Source organism: Grampus griseus, assembly GCF_964374135.1.
Source record: "Grampus griseus genome assembly, chromosome: 18".
Classification (NCBI taxonomy): domain Eukaryota; kingdom Metazoa; phylum Chordata; class Mammalia; order Artiodactyla; family Delphinidae; genus Grampus; species Grampus griseus.
Window position 1 is genome coordinate 11,442,393 of NC_139012.1, and position 22,427 is coordinate 11,464,819.

General features: G+C 40.4%; 2 protein-coding genes across 7 annotated transcripts in view; one reads left to right on the plus strand and one right to left on the minus strand.

Annotated features, from left to right (window-relative positions):
- UBAC2 (UBA domain containing 2) overlaps positions 1-22,427 on the minus strand; it is a 152,353-nt gene that overhangs the window by 60,054 nt on the left and 69,872 nt on the right. For 2 of the 3 annotated variants that reach the window (XM_082675874.1, XM_082675872.1), the window contains exons 5-6: positions 2,709-2,832; positions 2,527-2,586 (exon numbers count right to left, since the gene is read on the minus strand). In XM_082675874.1, the coding sequence (XP_082532000.1) occupies positions 2,527-2,586; positions 2,709-2,832 (184 nt within the window). The remainder of the gene's footprint in view (positions 1-2,526; positions 2,587-2,708; positions 2,833-22,427) is intronic. The other variant, XM_082675873.1, reaches the window with a different exon arrangement.
- LOC309835849 (G-protein coupled receptor 183) lies at positions 8,626-21,104 on the plus strand. Of its 4 annotated transcripts, XM_082675565.1 has the most exons (3): positions 16,153-16,195; positions 18,619-18,760; positions 19,647-21,104. In XM_082675565.1, the coding sequence occupies exon 3, from the start codon at positions 19,665-19,667 to the stop codon at positions 20,745-20,747; it is 1,083 nt and encodes a 360-aa protein (XP_082531691.1). In that variant the 5' UTR covers positions 16,153-16,195; positions 18,619-18,760; positions 19,647-19,664; the 3' UTR covers positions 20,748-21,104. The 4 variants fall into 4 exon arrangements, with proteins under 4 accessions (XP_082531693.1, XP_082531690.1, XP_082531692.1 ...); XM_082675567.1 differs by lacking the exons at positions 16,153-16,195; positions 18,619-18,760 and adding an exon at positions 8,626-8,693 and having other exon boundaries at positions 19,705-21,104; XM_082675564.1 differs by lacking the exons at positions 16,153-16,195; positions 18,619-18,760 and adding an exon at positions 8,631-8,693.

The following is a 22,427-nucleotide window of genomic DNA, read 5'->3' on the forward strand; positions in this document are numbered from 1 at the left end:
ATTATTGGGACGATTGGTGAAATTTGAATAAGATAGAAATTTGAATAAGATATAAATTTGAATAAGATTGTATCAATGTTAATTTCCCAATTTTGTTAACTGAACAATGGTTATGTAAGAGAATGCCCTTGTTTATAGGAAATATACACTGAAATATTTAGGGAATAAAATAAAGTCACATATACAGATTAAAAAAAAAGACTTGTAGCTTCGCGTTTGTTCACATTTAGATCTTTAGATGGGGAGTTTATGGGGAGTTTAAGCACTTCTGCTTGTAGAGAAAGAAGCGGGTTCATTGCTGACACTGTGCTACATGAAAACCTCAAAGTGGCGCCCATTTATCAAGAATACATAGAAAAAAAGATACACAGAAAGACGACAAAGGTAAGAGATGACAAAGCACAGGTAAAAAAAGAATCTGACAAGCTGTGCTCTTGTGTTAGCTAATGTGGAAATGAACACTGGCTACAACTTCAAATTTAATCCCTTGATCTAAAATTTAATCCTTTGATCTAGCATGGATGCTTGTTCAGTGTGAATGACTGATAATAACAAGGATGAGAATTATGTGGAAAAATATTTTTCTGTAGTCTTTTTCTAAAAGTATAGAGAACAATAAAACAGCTAATACTTTCACAGCACTTACTGTATGCCTTCTCTCCTAGCTGGGCTTCTTGAGGGCAGGTGCCACATCTCACGCTTCATTTTCTCCTCCACAGCCCCCAGCACCGGGCATTACATGACTGGCTCTTGGGCCATGTGTACTTAAATGACCCTTCACAAATATTTTTGCTCTCCTGATCATGATTAAAGTCATTCATTCACTCATCCATTCATGCGTCAAACGTCCCTGGTTTTAAGAAGTTGTTGAGTAAGAGACAGAGGCACAGAAACATGTGCGAAGATCCAGAGGGGAGGGATGGAAGGAGAGAACAGAAGTTTTGGAAACAAAAGGTTCACGCTCATGTCAAGGTGGGGAGGGGTGGGGGCTGACATGGGACAGGCAAGAAGAAACCCTGGATGCCATTCATGCTAAGGACTTCAGATTTTATCAAGAAGCCAGGGGCATTTCCACCTCTACTTTCTGACACCAGCTTCTACCTCACCAACAAAACAAAACAAAACAAAAAAAACAACCCACTCACAATCTCAGAAAAACCAAAGGTGGCAGCCACAGAGACATAAATGATTAATTAATAATAGGAACCAATTGACTTAGTTCTTATTATCTGTTCAGATTACCCTAAAAACTCAATGCTATAATCTCTAATCCTTCAAATGACCCTGTAAGATAGATATCGTTGTCCCCACTTTACAGATGGGCAAATGGGGGCTCAGAAAAAGTGACAGAGAAAGAAAATAATTACCAGAGCAACCAATTAAACCAAAGTCTACGTGACTCCAAAGACTTTCCACAATGCTCCACTGAATTCCTACTCCATAATTAATAAAACAATGTTTTTCACCCTCAAAGATGCTCTATAACTAGAGTCAACAATGAGGCTTAGAGGCTTCCATAACTTGACCCAAGTCTCAAGGTAATGTGTGCAATGTCAGAACTGGAACTTGGGTCTCCTGCCCCCCATCCAGGGTGCTCTTCTACCGTTGCATTCTGCCTTCTGTTGTAACATCTTAAAAAAAAATTAAACATGCCACAGCAAATCCTAGTAGTAAGAGTAAAATGCGGAAATGGGCTATTAGGTTATACGAGTATCAGGGAGGATAAGGGAGAGTGTGACGCTATATAGGTTGAGAGATGAAGAATAAACACATTTCATGAGAAACGGCTGTTTCTGGTTAGGCTGTAAACTGGTTAGGAAACACCCACCCCAGATGAGCCACTGCTAACACAGGACAGCAGACTAGAGAAGTTAGAGGAAATGCTGAAGGTTAAAAGGGGAGGGAGCAGGGCATTCTACAGTGACACTGGTATCCGGTTCCACATGCGTGGGGTAAGGAATGTTACGAGCATAATGGTGGATCGAAAGGCCAAGCTACACATGGTACCACAGGAAACAGCAGAATAAAAATTTACATCAAAAGGTGTGAGAGTGAAAGAAAAGTGACAGGTACTACAGGTTGAAAACTGAAAATCACATGTATCTTCTATCATTGCGCCTGGAACCCAGCAGAGAGCAATCAATATTCATGGAATATTGGTGAAGATACTCTTTTTCAATTTAAGTCGAACAGTCAGTCCTCTAATGGCCTTCGTCTCAAACCATCTAGTGGATGGTGACAGTGCAATCAGGCCCGTGCAGCGCAGGAGCTATGAAGCTGGCAAAGCATATCTGGTTCCGCTTCAGAGCTTTGTGACACTCTATTCAATACATTAATTTTGACAGTGGTTCTCCACTTTCCACCTTTTGACTGTTCTCATTTGTTTCCACTTCATACTATGATTTTTAAAAGACACTTAAACGCAATTGTACAATGAAATTAAAATATTTTCCACCGATACAAATTACAGTGAAAGCTCTTATCAGATTTCTAAAGGCTATGAAAGTATTCTAGTATCTTATATACCTTGACGTTCTTGTTCTGTAACACTTCCTTTGAACGTTTGATATAGATCACGAAGCCAAACTTATGGGAAAAAAACACACTGTTTTCAAGGAGATCAAATGAGAAAAAGACCAAAAAAAAAAAAAAAAAAGCGAGAGAGAGATCTGGTTAAAGAAACATGAACATAAAAATGCATACTGTACCTGTAGTCCCAATATATAAATCAGCGTCTTGTTTGTGATGGACAACGGGCCCAGAATATGTGCCACCTGGACTCTCGGGATGGAGCAGTAAAACGGTACAAACAGAGCAAACACAGGTGCCAGGCTATGCAAACAAACACACAAACAAAATCACTATGGTGTAGCACCCGATTTAAAATACCATGGTAAATGCATATTTGAAGGAACACTGCTTATCATTTTATTTCAGTCTGAAAGCATGGTCTTAGATACACAAGTGGGTTTCTATACGTACATCACATCCAAAATAATTTGTACATATATACATTTTATGAGACCTCTAATTATCTAACCCTTGTTGACCCTCTCAAAACTACTGCAGAGAGGTGGTTCAGCATCTACTAATGAACTGTCAGCACTGTGAGAAAATTTAAAGTTGATGCTATGTTTTCTTCTCACGAATGACTTGAAATCTGATGAAAGAGACTAGATGAACCAAAAGCAAGAAACATTACAATTCATCACAGTCAAATCCAAAATCTTCATCTCAGACTTTGTCCAATTACATTTCACTCCAGCACCTGACAAGGCACGCTGCTCCTGTCCTCCCTTCCTCAAATTCCTTCCTGCTTTTGTCTTAAACCCTGTTTCTTGCTGGTCTGCCCATGTGTCTCCCACCACTCCTCGCCTACCCTCTCCAGGGTTCCATTAGAGGCTTTTCTTCTTGCCAGTCTCTCCTGGTATAATCCTAAGCCCTTCTATGGCTTCAACTAAAAAAATGAAGTGAGTCCTCAAACTGTCCGGCTGTCCCCTCACCTTGGCTATGAAACTCGATTTGATACCTTCAACTTGACATATTCCAAAGTCACAAACGTCTTTCTACTTAAAGTCTTGTTTCTCTCTAATCCATCTGCTAACACTGCCAACAGTATTGTCTTCCCCAAATACAACTCTGATCATGTCACACCCTTGTTTAAAACCCTTCCTTCCACAGGTTGCCAGTATCCAAAGAGGAAATCCAAACATCAGCACGAAAGAGCAAAGTCCTGCGATTCTTTCTTACCAGTGTGGTTCCTTGCAACCGTCTTCCTCTCCCTTCCCCTGATCTGGCCCATCCCCTCTCACCCCCTCCCCGCCCAGATGCTCCCTGGGCACCTTAGGCTCTGATGACTATTCACTGACACAGGTTATTGTTTCAACACAAGAGTGTCGGTTGCACTTTTCTGCTTAGGAAACTTACACTTACGGTGTATGACAGGGCTCAGCTCCTCTTCCCAGAGATTCCTCCACCCTCCTGCTGGTTAGCTGCTCTCCTTCACCCTCACAGCTACCCCAGTTTCACTGTTGTTGTTTTTTTTTGCGGTATGCGGGCCTCTCACTGTTGTGGCCTCTCCCGTTGCGGAGCACAGGCTCCGGACGCGCAGGCTCAGCGGCCATGGCTCAAGGGCCCAGCCGCTCCGCGGCATGTGGGATCCTCCCGGACTGGGGCACGAACCCGTGTCCCCTGCATCAGCAGGCGGACTCTCAACCACTGCGCCACCAGGGGAGCCCTCAGTTTCACTGTTTGAGTGAATCTGTGTGAGAGGCAATGGGCCAGCCACAGCAGCTCCGTCCACATCTCTAAGTAAGAAGCAGCCCCGAACCTCAAGGAACTAGAGCTCCAGGACGGCGAACTCACATTCCTACGAGGGCGAGGCGGGAGACATGAATGAGGCATGTGGTCTGGACACACACTTACACCCATTCTTCATTAAACTCACGGCTTAATTTAATTAGTCTTTTATTTTCTCATGTTTTGGATAAGTGGCATCGTACAAAGAACGACTGCTTTTACCATAAGAAAAATGCAAGAAATATTTTTCACTTCCACAAAGAAATGTTCTCATTATCATCTCTGTGGAAACAACAGGTCCCTCTCGTGCATTTTCCCATCTTCGATAGAGAATGTATTTAATTATGTAAAAAATTATTCACTGTCCTCTCGATTCTATTAAAAACAAAACCAAACCAAACACAGGTTGAAGATGTGATAAATGGCAGCAGCATCTACAGGCAGCTATAAGAATGTAGTAAATGCTAGAAGAGGGAAAACCCCAACCAGTGAACAGCTGAGCGCCAGGCCCTGGTCAGGACCGGAGACCCGAAGACAGGTAAGATGCAGCCTCCCGCGGTCTCGTAAGGAGACGGCAGGGACAGGGCAGCAGAGGTCTGCAGACAGCTCGGCGGACAGGTCTGGAATGCTTCACTCCTCTGGCCCTCCTCCTGGGCTGAATACATCCCAAGGCAGGGAAGGAGATACATGCCTGTGGTTATCCCAGCATTGGACCCAGTGCTTGGCACAGGAGAAAAGCTCATTAAATGTGGGGCAATGAAACAAGTCTTATTCTTGAACAGCTGTATGATCTACATCTTAACTAACTACATAGGGTTTTTAAAAAAACCTCCCATTAGATTATTCATTTTATGAGAAAGCACCACGTTCTATTTAGCGTTGCATCCCCCTAGTGCCTAATGCGGACACTTACCCGTAATCGACCGGTAACATTTGTTAGATTAAAAAAAAAAAATTAACGAAAGCAATTTTAACAGAGGGTTATTTAAATTGTCATTCTAAATATCAATACTACACACAAACACAGCTGATGAAGCAGCTGTGCATTCTTTTCGTTAAAAAGAACAAGTTAATCGCTCCTGGGCTTAAAATCCTGCAATGACCCACCGCCAGCCAAGAGTAAAAGCCAAAGTCGTGACAAACACGCACAAGACCCTGCGTCCCCCACCCCGACCTGCCTTCTACTCCGTAGACTCCCCCTACTCGCTCTCACTGCTCCCCGGACACAGGACTGTGCCCCAGGGCGCGTGCTGCTGCTTCCCCCTCTCCTGGCCATCTTCCCACAGACAAGTGCATCACTCACTGCCTTACACCCTTCAGGTCTTCACTCAAATAGCAACTTCTCCAAGAAGCCCTCCTTGACCACCCCACTCCAAACTGTAGCCCGCACTCACCTCACAGCCCCACCCCTACTCTGCCTTCTCTCCTTCCTCTCCCCACAGCACCAATAACCTCCGAATTTACTATGCGGCTTATTTATCATCTGTCTCCACGACTAGGATGGAAGCTCCTCGAAGGCAGGGATCTCTGTCAGTCTGTTTGCTGCTTTACCTCCACTCTCTAGAACCAGGCCTGGCACAGGGTAGTTGCTCAGTGAGTACTTGCTGAATCAATGAATTTCTCTTTAAAATGGTAAAACCATACAGCAGAATTTGTCTTTTGTTTTAAAGAACCCCTTTTCTTGTTTTGTTGTTTTTAATGGGATTGAAACATACAGTTTCATAGATATACTCAAAATATGGCCTGTTGTTCTCTTGGTAATAATAAGAAAACTCTATTTTGGTTGCACTTGAGTTTCTCACTACAGAACATGACTTTAGGTACCTAACTTATAGAAGGTCTTCTGTTTACATTTAGCAATGAAGTGTAAAGAGTGAAGCTATAATAAAATCTGAAGCAGAGTTCTTGTTGAGGTTACATTCCAATGTAAACTAAGAAATACTGATAGGAATTTTAATGACCCCAGCTCATATCTTATATACCAAAATAGAAGAAGTTTCAAAATTCCTTAGAAGTTATTCATCACTGTGTAGTTTTAAGTGATGACTAAACACTAAACCACATCTACCCATAATACAAAAAGCACATAGTTCAGACCACGGTTACACAGGTTGTTTTGTAGAAAATTTCCATTGCTATTTCTATACACACTGAGTGTTTTTAGTCACTGACCAGTTTTTCTCTTTTCCTTATTTTATGACAACATTTTTTCCTTATATTGGCAACAACAACTCAGTTTGACCTTTTTGTATTGTGAACAGCTAACTTCTGGAAGTCCTATCTGGCTTAAGCATATAGAGCTGAGGTTCAGAAAAGAGGAACACGGTTCATAAAGAATTCATTCACTAACGTCACTAATATTTATTGAGTATCTACTCTATACTCACAACTGTGCTTGACAGAACAAATAAAATAGTAGAAACTCTCAGTTCAGGTCACAAACGTCCATCTCTTCTACAGAAAAGGACATGGACTCCACTTTTACAGTACAACTAAAGAAATCCTGGTAACTTTCAACAATAAAAATAAGGTTTGTGAGCTCATGAAATTATCTCACACTAAACCTCAACGGCATCTCAGAGGACAATTACCCTATCACCTCTTCTTTATACACTTGACTACTCTAATACCAAAAAAAGGGGGAGATCCAGTTTGCTAGAACATTTACTTTACCTAGATTTCATGATATAACAACGTTTTACTTAATAAAAACTATTTCAAAAACTAAAAACCAAAACCCCACCAGGATGGCTTTTCAACAAATTGAAAAACTTCTTCTCAACAGTGTCTTCTTCAAGGATTCTTCAATCCAAGTTTTAAAGGAAATAGTTCTAGAAGATTTTATCATATTGATCCACCAAATCATAAAATCTCTGTATTTCCCCCTCACAGAATTATTGGACTAGGAATTATCTTGGTGATCATTTAGTTCAATACTTTTATTTTATATAATGGGGTGGAGACCCAAAGAATTTAGGTGAGCTGTAGCTCTTCCGTTTGACAAGGTTTCTCTACAGATCTTCAGCACTTTAGAGCTTATAAGAACCTAACAAGCCTCTCAATGGAATCACACCGCTGAGAGGCTAAAGGTCCTCAGCCACTTGGACAGAATCCTGGAGTGAAGGGCCTCTGAGGTCACAGGGTTACAAATTCCTACCAAATGATTCAATTCTCTCTACGACATCCCTCAAAATAGTCATCCTGTTTATGCAAGCACCTGAATAAGAGACAACATGCCATTTTTTTATGATCTCAACTTTTGAGATCTACTTTCACATTTTGATTTGAAAGCTGTCTGGTAACCTCCTCTTACAAGGCCTTCCTTCTACTCTCTGGAGTTAGGAAGACTAACACATACAATCTAAACCCTTTACCATGAGAGCTTCCTAACACGTGAGGGTAATGATCACGTCCCTGCCAAGCCCAGACATGCTCAGTTTATTCCATCATTTCTCCTAAGACCTGGCATCTAGACCCCTCACCACCCATGCTCTAAGGTCATCCGTGCCCTGTAAAACGCAGCCTCCTGAGTTCACTGGGAATGGCCAGATCATCTCTCTTGTTCTGAGCGCTATATTTCCATTATTTTAGCCTGCAAATCAATTTGCATTTTGATAGCCATGTGACACTGTTGGTTTAAAGTGAGTCCATTAAGGCTTGAAGGTGAACAGCACAGGTCTCCTTCATCCTGTGCACGAGAGGCAATTCTAGCTGTAGGATGCCCCCTTCAACTCTTCCCTCGTCATGCATGTGTCCATGCAATCAGCGATCCAGTCAGTTGGTCTCCCGCCTGAAAATACTGACTAATCACTGTACACATGCATTTTTCTCCACTCACCACAGAAATTTCTGTTTCTTTCTCATTAAGCTGTTGATAAGATACAGAATGAGTGAACTACTCCCTGCACCAAATTTCCAGGCAGACAGAATTGTCAAAATTGACATTTTTTCCCTTAAAACCTTTAAAAACTCACACTTTACACATAATATGGATACAAAATCATCAATAACTATGATTCTTTTTTTTTCCTGGTTAAGGTTTATTGCTTCAGTCTCTTCCAAAGGATTTTTTTTAAACTTAAATCTTTATAGAAAAATTTATGAAGTTCCATAGATATCAAAAATACATAAATTCCAAGGGGTTTTTGGATAACTCTTTTTTAAAAAATCACTAACAGAAAAATTTCACTTCCTATTAACAAAAAAAAGTGCACACGCACACATGAGGCTAACTGATCATTACTGTGCTCAGTCACAGGGTGACAGAAAAAAAGCCACCACCATAAAAGGATGTCTGCATAATCTCCCTTAAAACAACGTGCCAAGGTTAACCTACTTCAGTTTGGGCGAATACTGACTGCCACCACACAGAGGTCCCAACAAGGCACTAAGAGGTAAGTACCAGATATTTTGCTTTTTCAACAAGGTCTTGTGAGTTAAGAAAAACTTTGAAACCCTAATTAAGGTTGAAGGTAAAGGTAAAGAATCTGTTCAACAAAAAGCTATAAACATTTCTAACAAAGATTTTATCATTAATATAGTTGAGACTCTCTGGTGACAGGCAGTTCTAATAAGCTAATACTAAGCTGGGTGAAAGCAATGGATCATGCCAGAAATATCTTTGCCAAAAAACAGGGCTAACTTTGTACTTCGCTGTGAACTCACAATTACAAAAAAACAGTATCAAATATTAATCATCAAATACTGCCAGTATTTCAGGATACTTTATGAAGGAAAGGAACAAAGTTATTTTAAAATGGAGTATTCCTACACTTAAATGTACTTATGTACTTATGTACTTATAACAAGTTATACAGCACAATTTAAAATAAAAGAGTTAGTACATGTTACTATTTGACCACATATGTAAGCACATAAAAGTCTTTCCTATACTTCTATTATTTCTCTACTTTTATACTTTCTATTATTTCTCAGGATAGAGTCCCAGTAGTAGAATTCCTGGGGCAAAGGGTACACATCTAAAAAAAAAAACAACTTCAGATATAAATTGATATTTTTCAGTTTACAAAAACATTTTACCAATTTACTCTCCCACCAGTGACAGTCTGGGCCTCACTGCTTCTCAGCCAACATGAGTATTTTAATTCTAAATATAAACTATTAATCTAACAAGTGAAAAAAGAACATCTCTTTGCTTTATATTTATTTGATGATCAGAAAGACTAAACACATCTCCGTATTTTTTTCTAGAACTTCTGTGTGCCCAAAAAATATCACAAAACAATGAATTATATGCAGTGAATTGCCAGTATTTACGTCCAGGTTGGGAATGGAGGTAACAGAAACTTGGTAAAATATAAGCTGTGCAGAGACTTCCTCTAAAGGAGGGTGTGTTTTTTTTTTTTATTTTGGCGGGGGAGGTGGTCTCACTTTAAGTACAATATAGTGTAGTGGTTAAGAGCATGGGCTCTGGAGTCAGGCTTGAACTGGGGCTCCATTATTTACCAGCTGCGTGACTCTGGACAAGTTACTTCCCAGGCTTCAACTGCTTCATTTGTAAAATGGGGAGTAATCACACTGCCCAGGTCTTACAGTACTGGCTCTCACAGTAAGTGCTGGAAAACTGCCTGTTACCATTCTCTCTTCCCTCTGCCCATTAAACCACGGAAGGATGAATCCAACATGCAAAGTTTCCTTGCCCTATCATTTCTATGGGAATTATTTTTCTTGAACTTATTTCTAGATCTTTAGAAAACATTTTACATAAAGACCGAGTCTGTGGATGATTATACATCTAACTGTGTTTTCTGTCTGGACTTTGCATTTGCGAGTATTTCAGTGCATGTTTTCTCTTGGGGGTTAATCATAGTTTTGGACATAATACTGCAAAGAGCACACCGCTCCAGAAAGCATTCTCACTCACAAGGTTCACCTATCATGTGGTGGTGGGAATTCCTTTTATAAATCACTTTCAACTAGCTTCTGAGAGCTTTTCAGTAACATGACCAGTCATTTAATGGAATAAATATGACTTTCATTCATTTATGCTTTCCAGAGGCATTTACTAGATATCTGCTGCTGGCCAGCTCTGAAACACTCTATGGGATAAAATGAGATAAAGCCATCATCCTTAAGAAGTTTACATCTAAAAAAAGAGCTCACCATCCAGTAAAGGAGTTTACTAGTGACAGCTTTCTCTCTGCTATGGTTAAGGGCCTCCTGGAGTTGTTAAAATGCCCTGGTTGTGTATGTGCTGAGGATGTGCAGTACCCTCCAGTCTGTATCCTTCTTAGCTTGCCAGGAAGTTTGTAAAATAGTGGGCTTCAATGTAAGATGAAATAACACACGTTAAAATCCTCTGAAAACGACAGAGGTAACAAAGATCCTTGTGGTATCTGGAAAGCCCAAAGAGAAGAATAAAAATATTTTGCTAAATATCTGCAAATATTTAAATACCAGTATAAAAATAAATTAACAGCATAAGAGCTATCCTAGGTCTTCACCATCTTCTCTCAGTGGAAATTTTAGTCCAAACTGTTTTATAGACATCTTGTTAAAAATAGTAAAAATCTAAGTTTATTTATAAAACTTTTACTTACTTTGAAATATGCTACAAATAAATTAATGAATTCCTGATTTATATCAGCGTATTTCCCTCCTTCCCTCCCTCCTCCCTCTCCCCACCTCCCTAGCCCTTCTCTGCTCTCTGGCTGAGACAGGTGTATGAGTTGGTTTGCGTTAAAGTTTTGAGATGTCTTCCTATTTTACTTGTTTCCTACCAATAACCTCAGATCATGCTGGAAATAGGAGCTAGGGCTAAAACATACTACACTGAATGTGATTTCTGGAGCCAAACTGCCTGGATTAAATCCTGACACTTAACAGCTGTGTCTTTAGGCAAGACTCATAAGCGCTCTGTGCCTCAGTTTCACCCGTGGCAATGGATTTGGGAAAGTTTTGTGAGATTCAGTGAGTGAACATACATAAGGTGCCCAGGGCAGTGCCTGGGACACAGTCTATGCTGAATAATACTGGTTACTATTATCAATCAAATGTATCCTGCAGTCTGATAAGAAACTTTGAGGATCAAGAAAGCTGGGATTCTGCTATTCCTTAATGGATATTTATTGAGCATCAATCATGGGTCAGCTGGAGATGCACAAAATTAACAACACAGCCTCCACTCTCAGGACTTCACAGGCCAGTAGGAAACAGAAACAAAACAAACAGTACAGATGCCAGTACAGAGGGCAGTGCCCTGGTGAGGACACCCCACGCTGCCTTTCTGTGGGGCAGGGGGAGGTGCTGTCGGGGCAGCAGGAGAGGATAAAACCAGGGAAGCTTCCGGGAGCAGCTGATTCTGAGCGAAGCCCTGAAGGAAAGCAGGAGCTGAGGATCCAGGACCGGGGAGAGGAGGCTCCAGAGAGAAGGAAGAGGGTCAGAAAGGAACAGAGCTGTGAGAGAACACAGGACATCAAAAGACAGCAAGCAATCTAGTAGGGCCAGAGCCAGGGGGTCACAGGATGGAAGACGGCTAGAGATCCAGCTGAAGAGGGAAGCAGACCCCGAGCACAAAGGAGACCGTGTGGCGTGACAGACGGCTTTCAGTTTGCCTGGGCACCATCTGAACGGCACGGTGCGTGCTGCAACTGCAACTCCACGGAGAAGTGAGGGCGGCCTGAGGCAGGCAGGGCAGTGGGAGCAGCACGCACACAGGGAGACGGACAGACAGAAGGGGACGTGCAGAGGAGAGGCCGGGGGCCGGCGGGCTGAAGGCAGGAGGCAGCGGGGGACGAGGACACGGAGGCCTGCGTGGTCCCTGGCTTGGCAACTGTCCTGAGGGGGGACCCTGAGCAAATGATCCAATCTCTCCTGAATTTTGCTTATCCATAAAATGAGGATATTTAATGTTTCTGACTAAGTTCTATGAGGTAATAGAGACGAAAATCAAGATCTGAAACTCGCTTGAACTTTAAGGAGAAAGGGTTGTTTCTAGAAATATTTTGGATTCAGAGGATAAAGATTATACTGACTCAGCCCTTCATTATAAGGAGTCTTTGTATATTATGCAGTTGGTTATCCTACATACAGGTCAAATCATGCCACAGGGAAACACAGTATTTGTCTTCCTTACACTGAAATGAGTATTACGGTGGGATTATATTTTCTTCCAGTTCCTAAACATTATGCCATATACTTCAAGTCCGCAGTGCTACCATCTCCTCTGTCTTCATCTCTGAAGACTTTCATACCGTCCTAGTCAGTATTCAAGCTGCCAACAGCCACACAAGGAATAAATAATCAGTGAAAGGTGAAAGAAAACTAGCCAGACTGTGTAAAACCCCAAATGTGCAAGTGGGTGTTTAACCAGGTAACACAAATGTCAGGCACCTTTCACTTTCCCATCAATTCCAACGTACGTGTTTACAGAAGGTGAAGTGTCTTTAGCGGGTGCCCACTGGGTTCAGGACACCGCCGAGGCACAAAGAGGAAAGTGCAGATGGGCCAATGCTGTTTTTTTTTTTTTTTTTCCTGTTCTGAAGAAGCTCCCTGTGCACTGTCCTGCACATGACCCTGTGCAGACCTACTGAGAGGTGGGCAGGACCAGGCTGTGTCCTGGGGTGAGACGCAGGGTCACCCTTCCACAAGCCGGAGGATGCAAGCGAGCGAGCTCCCTAGGAGACAGGGAAGAGAGGTGCCCTCAGACGACTCAACTCCTGACACAGACACTCTGGCACGTGGGAGGTTCCGTCTGAGAAAGTGGGGGCACCTGTCAGTGGTCACCTTTCTGGACAATCTTCCCTATATAGTCTCCCAAAAAATCAATCTTGGACACAGCTATCAACCTAGGACTCAAAGCTAGTGAAAAAAAAAAAGGTATCACCTGATAGTGTAGGAAGATCTCTTTGACTAGGTTATCGGGGTGTGTGCTGGCCGTCAGAGCGGTTGAGAGCAGGGTAGTAGTCTGGAACGGCCATCAGACTGCACCAGTGAAGGGACGCGAGGCTGGGCCTGTGCTGGTCACTGCCCGTCTGTGCCTCAGGGATGCCTGTTTCGCACCTGCCTGTTTTGTAGGCCAGTGGGACACACAACTGCTCAGGTGATGGTTGTTGAGTCACCGTAAAGCAGGTGAGAAACATGACTGGTTGAGTGCTAGGCCCCGGTATGTGTGACACTGGACCAAACTCAGATGTCCCTGTTTGCTCAGCTTCAAGAACAAGGAGGCTTTTTCAAGCAACTGACAAATACGTATAAAACTAGGTAACAGGAGGAAGCAGCAATGATTTCTTTCTTCCACGGGGTATGTTTGTCCTCAAAGGCAGTAGACAGCCCCAGCCTGCTGTCCTGATCCATCTGTGCTCATCTGCTTCCTTGTTGCTCCTTTGAGCCTGGAGCCTTCCTCTGCCCCCTCCTTTCCCAGTGACTTTATTTTCCCACTCCAGAAATTTTACCTCAATCTTACCCCTCTTCAACAAAATAACCAAAGGACAGTGTAGCAACAGAAATCAGACAAACAATGGGATCAAACAACAACACTCATCATTTAACAACAGACAAGTATCACTTGTATCTGCACGTCCATTCTTGGGTTGTTTTTGAGAGTGTACTCCTGTAACTTCCTCTTTGGTGCAGGCCACTGTGGGCACTTTGAGTCACAGCATCTCAACGTGTAAACATGGTCCTGAGCAGACTTCATCTCACAGAGAAGTCACCTCTTATTAATGATCATGTCAGCATGACCTGACCCATTCGATTCATTGCTAAGGACTGAATTTAAACAAAATTACTAGAAGTTTAACCCCTTCTTACTTTTAAGTGTTGATGATTATTAAGCAAATAAATATTAGGGGTATCCAGGACATTTCAGGAATCTTAAAGCTAAACACTAAAAGCTGGTATTCTAGCATTTACTAAATCTTTGAATATAATGAGGATTTTATTCTGTTTCTGCCACAAATAAATCATTATCCAAGCAAGTAAATTGGGACTGCAGAAGTACCCTGTGAAAAGTCACAAATGCCTCCAAGTTGGTATCCAGGCTAAATAGTTCTAGAGTACAAATCACATTAGCTCTTAGTTTTCTTTAATACTAATAAATGAGTTTTGAGGGGGCCTTTTATTTTTTCCTTTCTGTGGCTAGAAAGAACTTGACAGTTCATGTCAACATGTCTGGTTATGCAAAAATGACACGATAGTGTCTTAAGAAACACTAGCTACTCTATTAGTGAGGAAATCAATTCTAGAGAAAAGCACACACAGGCCCACTTTCAAAAATGTAAGTGAAAACACTTCGGAGGATATTTTGCTGTGGAAGAACTTGCTGTTTTACACGTTAGGATAATAGTAAAGTTAAAAGGATCAATATTGCGTTACAGAGACAAACCTGAGATAGCCTCGTTTGCTTATTAACAAAAATGTTAAGAGAACTGGCACAGATGGCTGCCCCGTAGTTCCTTGGGTGGAACCTGAATAAGAACCCACACTTCCAGCAGCCCAGGTACTATCTGTGCCCTCAGGGCAAAGCTTGCAATCCTCATTCTTGTCTCTCAGCTGTGAGGCACTAAGGACAACTTAGGGACATTGTACATCCTTTCATCAGAAAGCATTATGAGGAAATTATAATTATTACAGGTACAAGTATTCTAAGGAAAAAAAATTTAGAACAAACATTTCTTTATGCTTTTCTTAAGGCAACAAAATGACGAGCCATAGTTTCAATACTTTCAAGTACAACTCAGTATATCTATCCTAAATACCACGTCAGACGCTGTTGTCTAATAATTACGACAAATACTTAAAATATAGTGAAAGAAAGAAAGAAAGGATTTAGTTATGACTAAAAGAGGAAGGACTAGATACAGTTAAAAGGGGAATTTGCAATCGAAAGCTTAGTAAAGGAGCACTGTAATGCAAAGAGCAAGCAGAACCCGGGTGTGTGTGTGAGAAGAAACATAGCAAATACTGAGATAACACCTCATTCAGACAACAGCACATTCCCAACATCCATCCTTCAGTTTGAGGTCCTCAGACATTAAAAGGTATCATTTCTGAATTTCTAGGATCTAGCATATAGAGGAGGCACTAAACCCAATTTTTGCTGAATAAAAGAATGGAGTAAGTCAACGTTCAGGAAAGTAATCCTGAATCCTAAAATGATTAAAGGAAGGGATAAAATAATATTTCCGAGGGAAGATGATAATAAATTGGGATTGGTTGATATAAGAACGGGATAACAACAGTCAAGTATGTGAAAGTGGCTTTCTCTCAATTTGGAAAAGATAAAATGGACTAAAACTATAGCATTAGTAACACAGGATAAGTAACACCAAAGGTAATATACTAGAGCTGTTGACGGATGGAATCAACCTTCCAGAGGTTACTAAATATCCAAAAGAACACATTTCAAAACAGCCCAGAGTCTCCTTTACTTGAGATCCTCTGGGTCAGCCCATTTACACACCCACGTTGTGCAAGTGCCTTTCTTGGACCGACTCGGGGCAGGGGCGGGCAGCAAACAGCCCTTCCCCAGTCTCCCCCTCAGGGCTCCATGACGCAGCGTCCACCAGTCTGGCCTCCCACTTGGGAAGGCACCTCTCCTGGAGTGGGAGTCCCGTTGTCCTCTGGAAGAATCGTCTCCCTGCTCTGGAACGGCTAGGCCACACGTGCCCCGGCTGTTTGTGTACAGGTGAGAATGGCCCTGAAGCCTAGACCAGTTTGAAACTACAAACTCTCAGTTCTTGAAAGGCAGCGTGAAGCAGCTGCCCCTGCCGAGGACTGGACAGAGTAGGAGGCTTGAAGCCAGGCTGGCAGAGAGAAGGATCCAGCATGACCCTTACCTTCTCTGACAGAGGTTTCCTGGAGTGGAGAGTGGGTGCGTGATGGCAACACCTGGCTTGCAGGGCTGCTGGGACGGTTCTTCCAAACATGACTTAAGGTAGGCACCTAGCGAAAACTAAGGCATAAATCTGAATAAAGAGCACTAGCTTTGAAAAGTATGTCAGAGGACAAGGCTTTTGCAAGAAGAGCTGAATTTCAAAAAAGATTTCTTCAGATTAAAAAAAATTATTTACCTATTTACTCATTTCATAGTCAATTCATGTTTGGTGTTAAAAATTTAGAATATATGATGAAACTCAAAAATTACTTGTACTTGTGAACTATGTTTTGGCCTATATATCCATGCAGGGATGTGTGTGTGAACAGCTGCTTTTCCTACCGGCAAAGTGGCCTGTTGTGGAATCTGCTTTCCTTACTTAACATCATCCTCTGTCAGGAAATAGGCATCTACATTGCCATTTTCAGTGGCTGCATCGTATTCTACTATATGGCCATAAAATACTTAACCAGTTCCCTAATGACGGACATTTGATTTGGTTGCAAATTTTCGCACTTAAAATTAACACTGTGTTAAACATCTTTTTCTTAACTTAAAATGTTCTGAAAACACTGCCTTTTGTGACTCTACTGGGTTTATTTCATTCAGTGAAGCAGTTGGGCATGCATTTGCAACTGGTAGGCAATGGCACATTCTCTGATTCATACATTAGTGTAACTTTCCTAATCTCTACAATAATTATTATTCAGATGGAGGATTAGCAGACTCCACAGTGTATTTTTTCCCCCACCATGTATTTTAAAGGCAGTTCCCAGGAACCTGCTTTGGAAGACTCCTCGAAATAAAATTTACATATTGAGATTTTCAGAAAAACATTTTTTTCACAAAAATTAGAAAAATAAAGGCAGCTCTTAATGCCTGTTCCTAAACTGCAACCCGTGCCTGGAATTTCCACCTCTCCCTCCTGAAAGCCACTTCTCACACGAGCGAAGCCTTTCCCTACTAACTGCAAAAAGTTTTCCTACTTTTATTCCACAACTGCAATTTACACAATTTCCCTTTCAAGAATCACTCCATCCCCCCACCCCCGCACAAAATATAAAGTCCATATTTATTGGTTTTTGTTTGTTTTGTTTTCTATTTCATTAATATCTCCAATTAATTTTATTTTTCTACTTTTTTGGGGCAAACTCAGTTCTTTTCTAGCTTCTTGGAGCTGTATATTTAACTTAGCTATTTTCAATTTTTTAAGAAATGAATGCATTCAAGGTTTTGCATCAATCTCGGATTAACTCTTTAGCTGCATTCCACAGTTCTGTAGTATTTTTGTCCTTCGGTTCTAAGCACTTCAAATTTTGCATTGTGATTTCTTAACCCATGAGTTCCTCAGAAAAATATATCTTTAGATTCCAAGTGCATCCTTTATCTTTTTATTTTTGATTTCTAACTTAGTTGCACTGTACTGCTCACAAGGAATGTGAGCTGCTAGCTAATGATTTTCTGAGAAATCTGAGACACCTCTCATGATCTAGTACATGGTTAAATTTGCAAATAATTCTAATGTGCTTTCAGCACAAATTCTGTTAGCTTTTAAGTCATGTTGGGTCAATCTTTTTTTTACCTGTCATATTCTAATAAAAATATGTTAAAATCTCCCATTATGGCTGTGGATTTGACCATTTCTCCTTTAGATTCTGTCAAATTTTGCTGTTACACATACAGTTCATGATTCTTTTCATGCCCTTGGTGAACTGTTCTTTTTAACTTGTGTAGCGACCTTCTTTACCCCTATTAATATTGATTGTGCCTTGGATTCTATTTTTTTCTGATGTTAATATTGCTACTCTGGCTTTCCACTGGTTGGGGTTTGCCTGGTATGCGTTTTCCCGTGCCTGTTTTCAAACTTTCCAAATCGCTTTGAGTTCCCTCTTTTCTAAGCAGCATACAGCTGGATTTTTAAAAATCCAAACTGACAGTCTCTGTCTTCTAATCGGTGAGTTCAAGCCATTTAAATTTGTTGTGACGCATTTCCTACCCTCTTATTTTGTGTTTTCTACCTATCATCCTCATCCTTTGCTTCTTCCCAGTCTCCTTTCTTGTATTCCCTTGATTAATAAAAAGTTCTACTTCCTTTGTTGCTTCCTTTTGCTTTAGGTTGTATTCCCATATTTTCATGATTAACCTATCAACACTGTAGATAATGCACACCTATGACATTAGTGCAATCCTCTCAGAACCCTCCTTGTCCGTCAGCATCACTGTTTTAAGATGGTTAGAACTAAGTTAGCAGAGCTCCAGTTCATTTAATACCGCAGTCGGAGAAGTAGATTTGTAGTCACTGCTTTGATAAGGCTAGGGATAGAGTTCTTTCCTTTAACATACAGTACCATCATCACTAGATATATTCAACTTTTCCCTCAGCTTTGGTGACTTTCAGATTTGTGCATAGAGATAGACCTATCAGAAAATTATCTTTCTTCTAAAAATAACTTCACAGAATTTGTTGCTCTTCTCTTCCTTAGTTTTATCCAAGTTCAGCCTCATAAATGGAGTTTTATTGTAGGAGTTTTCCAATTTTCAACTGAGGACTTGAAATTTCATCTTAGACGTTATTTATAACAAGAAACGAGTTGGAAATAATCCAGATATTCATAAAGGGAGTAGGTAAGCAAATTATGCATTAACACACTGTAATACTGCAGAATATCTATCAAATGTCTATATAAGATCTACACATAGGACAAAAATATAGATTACACTGATCCATGAACATGGTAAATGAATAAAGCAGAACACAGAACACCACATGTGTAATGCGTCCTACAGTGTGTCCATGTACGAACACATACTGATGCATCAGCGGCGTATCTGCATTAATTCTGAAGTTTCCCCTTGAAGCTCTTACATTTTTTCCCTTTGTTTCTCTTTCTTCTTTTTTGTTGGGGCTGCTGTGGTCATCGTCTTCTTTTCTTTCTTTCTTTCTTTTCTTTTTCAAGAGAACCTAACAAAGGCCTTAGCTTGTTTCTCACAATTTTGGGGTTAACACAAATCAGATCACTGTGGTGAGTCCATATTTCACTACATAAATGTGTGACTGACTTCATTTCCTGGCAGTGACATGCATTTGGCGGAAAAAAAAAAGTCCAACTGATATTCAATTTAAAAGCAAAGTGTTACGCTTCCTGAAATGTGGGGTGCTTTACATGATTTTACTCTTAACCAGACAATGATTCAGAAAAAAGAAGGGGAAATTTCTGCCGAAAAAGTTAGTGCATTCCCTCTTCTCGCAAAAATACATTTGCCCTATTTAAACGATTCTATTTCCTTTGCCAGAGCTTTGCCAAAACCACCAAATTGTGAGAGTAAAAACATAAATTTTATTCTCTGCTGGTTCTGTTACTATATAGTATGTAACCACATTACGTATCACAGATTATAAAAAATTATATCAATCTTGAAATTTTAAAAGTTAGATCTATAGGAGGCAGTTTTTATCGCTTTTAGTTAAATGTGCTTTTTTAATTAAACGTACCCTTCTTGGTTTTGTTAGAGACCTTGAACACTGCTGATGGATATAAAAATGGACAACTTTACTACACCCTCTGCAGCTCCTCTGGAGAGCGACTGTGACCTCTACGCCCACTACCGCACAGCCAGGATCCTCATGCCTCTGCATTACAGCATCGTCTTCATAATTGGGCTCGTGGGAAACCTGTTGGCCTTGACAGTCATTATTCAAAACAGGAAAAAAATCAACTCTACCACTCTATATTCAACCAATTTGGTGATTTCAGACATACTGTTCACCACCGCTCTGCCTACACGGATAGCCTACTACGCACTGGGTTTTGACTGGAGAATCGGCGAGGCCTTGTGTAGGATAACTGCTCTCGTGTTTTACATCAACACGTACGCAGGCGTGAACTTCATGACCTGCCTGAGCATTGACCGGTTCTTTGCCGTGGTGCACCCGCTGCGGTACAACAAGATGAAAAGAATTGAACATGCAAAATGCATTTGCATATTTGTCTGGATTCTCGTATTTGCTCAAACACTCCCACTGCTCATAAAACCTATGTCAAAGAAGGAGGCTGAAAGGAATACGTGCATGGAATATCCAAACTTTGAAGAAACCAAATCTCTTCCCTGGATTCTGCTTGGTGCATGTTTCATAGGATATGTACTTCCGCTGGTAATCATTCTTATCTGCTATTCTCAAATTTGTTGCAAGCTCTTTAAAACTGCCAAACAGAACCCATTAAGTGAGAAATCTGGTGTAAACAAAAAGGCTCTCAACACAATTATTTTTATAATTGTTGTGTTTGTTGTCTGTTTCACACCTTATCATATTGCAATTATTCAACACATGATTAAGCAGCTTCGTTTTCCTGATCTCCTGGAATGTAGCCAAAGATATTCATTCCAGATATCTCTGCACTTCACAGTATGCCTGATGAACTTCAATTGCTGCATGGACCCTTTTATATATTTCTTTGCATGTAAAGGGTACAAGAGAAAGGTCATGAAGATGCTGAAACGTCAAGTCAGTGTATCAATTTCCAGTGCCGTGAAGTCAGCCCCTGAAGAAAACTCACGTGAAATGACGGAAACTCAAATGATGATACATTCCAAGTCTTTAAATGGAAAGTAAAAAGGAATTAAATCTTGCATTTATAGCAAAGTAAACTGTATGACAAACTTTGCAGGACTTTTCTTATAAATCAAAATGATTGTTTAACTTCTAATTAGGATTCTTTTAAATTCCTTTCATTGGGCACTATATTTCTCACCTCCAACTTGGAAGTAAATTGATATATATGCATTTTTTTACACTCGAGAACAACATTAAGCAAAGTTCTAATTTGTAAATGAAATACTACACCAAAAGGGAGCATATTTTAATAACTCACAGTGTAGAAAGAAAAGTTTTGTGTTAATGAAAAATTTAATCATTAATATTTCCTGCCAATAATTTGGCAAAAGAAAAAAAGACTGTTAAAATTGTATATTGCCAGTGTAGAAATGTTAATATTGTAACATATTTCTTTTCTTTTTTTTTGATAACATATTTCTTCAGTTCATGTTTCTTTCAATCTTAGACTTTATCTCCTCGATAATAAGTTTTTTTGTTTTGTTTTGTTCTGAGTCATAAATTTTTGTTTCAAAAAACTCTTTTGGAATAAAGAGCTGGATGCTACAAAATTATGAGTATGTCCTTCAGTGCTCACTGTCAACTCTCAGCAAAAGTTACAGGGAGGATAAAATTAGCAGTAGACAGAGTTTGGACAGCAACATTATGGTGATGAATGCAATGAAAGCTCTTCCCAAACAGCCAGCATAGCATTCAAGGGCCACTGCTCAGGAATATGACGAGGACTTCCTGTGCAAGGAGGCACCACGTGCTAAATTCTCCTTGAGAATAAAAAAGTACACAAATAGCCTTGGTTTTTCTTGGGTCCCTAGGGGATGGTTTCTTATTTATACAGAAGTTGACAGTACCCTGTATCTGTATTTCAGGGGTTTCGGTTACCAGAAAGGGTAGGGAGGATGAGCAGTGGGGTGTAGTTGTCACTTGCCTAAAGAAGATGGGGAGTAAAATGCAAAATCATAAACTTCAGAGTAGCCAGGATTCTTTACAACATTATATAAATAAATATATAAATTTTATATAAATAAATACCTTTTTATGAGTAGCATGACCTCTGCAAATACAATCACCCATCTGCCAGCTCAAATTTGCTTTATTGAATCCCCAAATTACCCCAATACAGTATCCATGTTAGCAATGATACCAAGTTTGATAACGGAACTAAAGAAATGAAATGCTGTGTCATGAGTCATACTTAAAATTTTTATTAGGCTTTATATCCTGGAAATATTTTCTTTCAAAGTCTTCTCTTACTCATTTTCAACTTTTATCCTGTAAGAAAACTAATCTTAATGGTTGATTCAGCACCATTTACTGAGTGCTTTCTGATTTGTATTTTGTTAATTTCATAGATAGCTAGCTGACCTTAAAAAGCCACTGTCAAAAATAGGCACTGGTCCTTGTTTCACCTTACGGAGACAGGTGAGACCACAAGGATGCAAGTCAGGAACTTAGGGCCTCTCCTTCACTCCATCTAATAAACATTTCCAAGTGAAGGAGAAAAAAGGGCAAAACACTAAATTTTATGCAGGGTGGCACTTATGTAGTCATTTGAGTTGGATCCCAAAAGAGAAACCATTGTGAAAGTTGCTGAAGGAAAACCAGAAACAAAGCTTCCTGAATTTCAGATCATTTTCATGGCACACTAGCTCTATGACTATGTTCCAGCATAGACTATTGTAT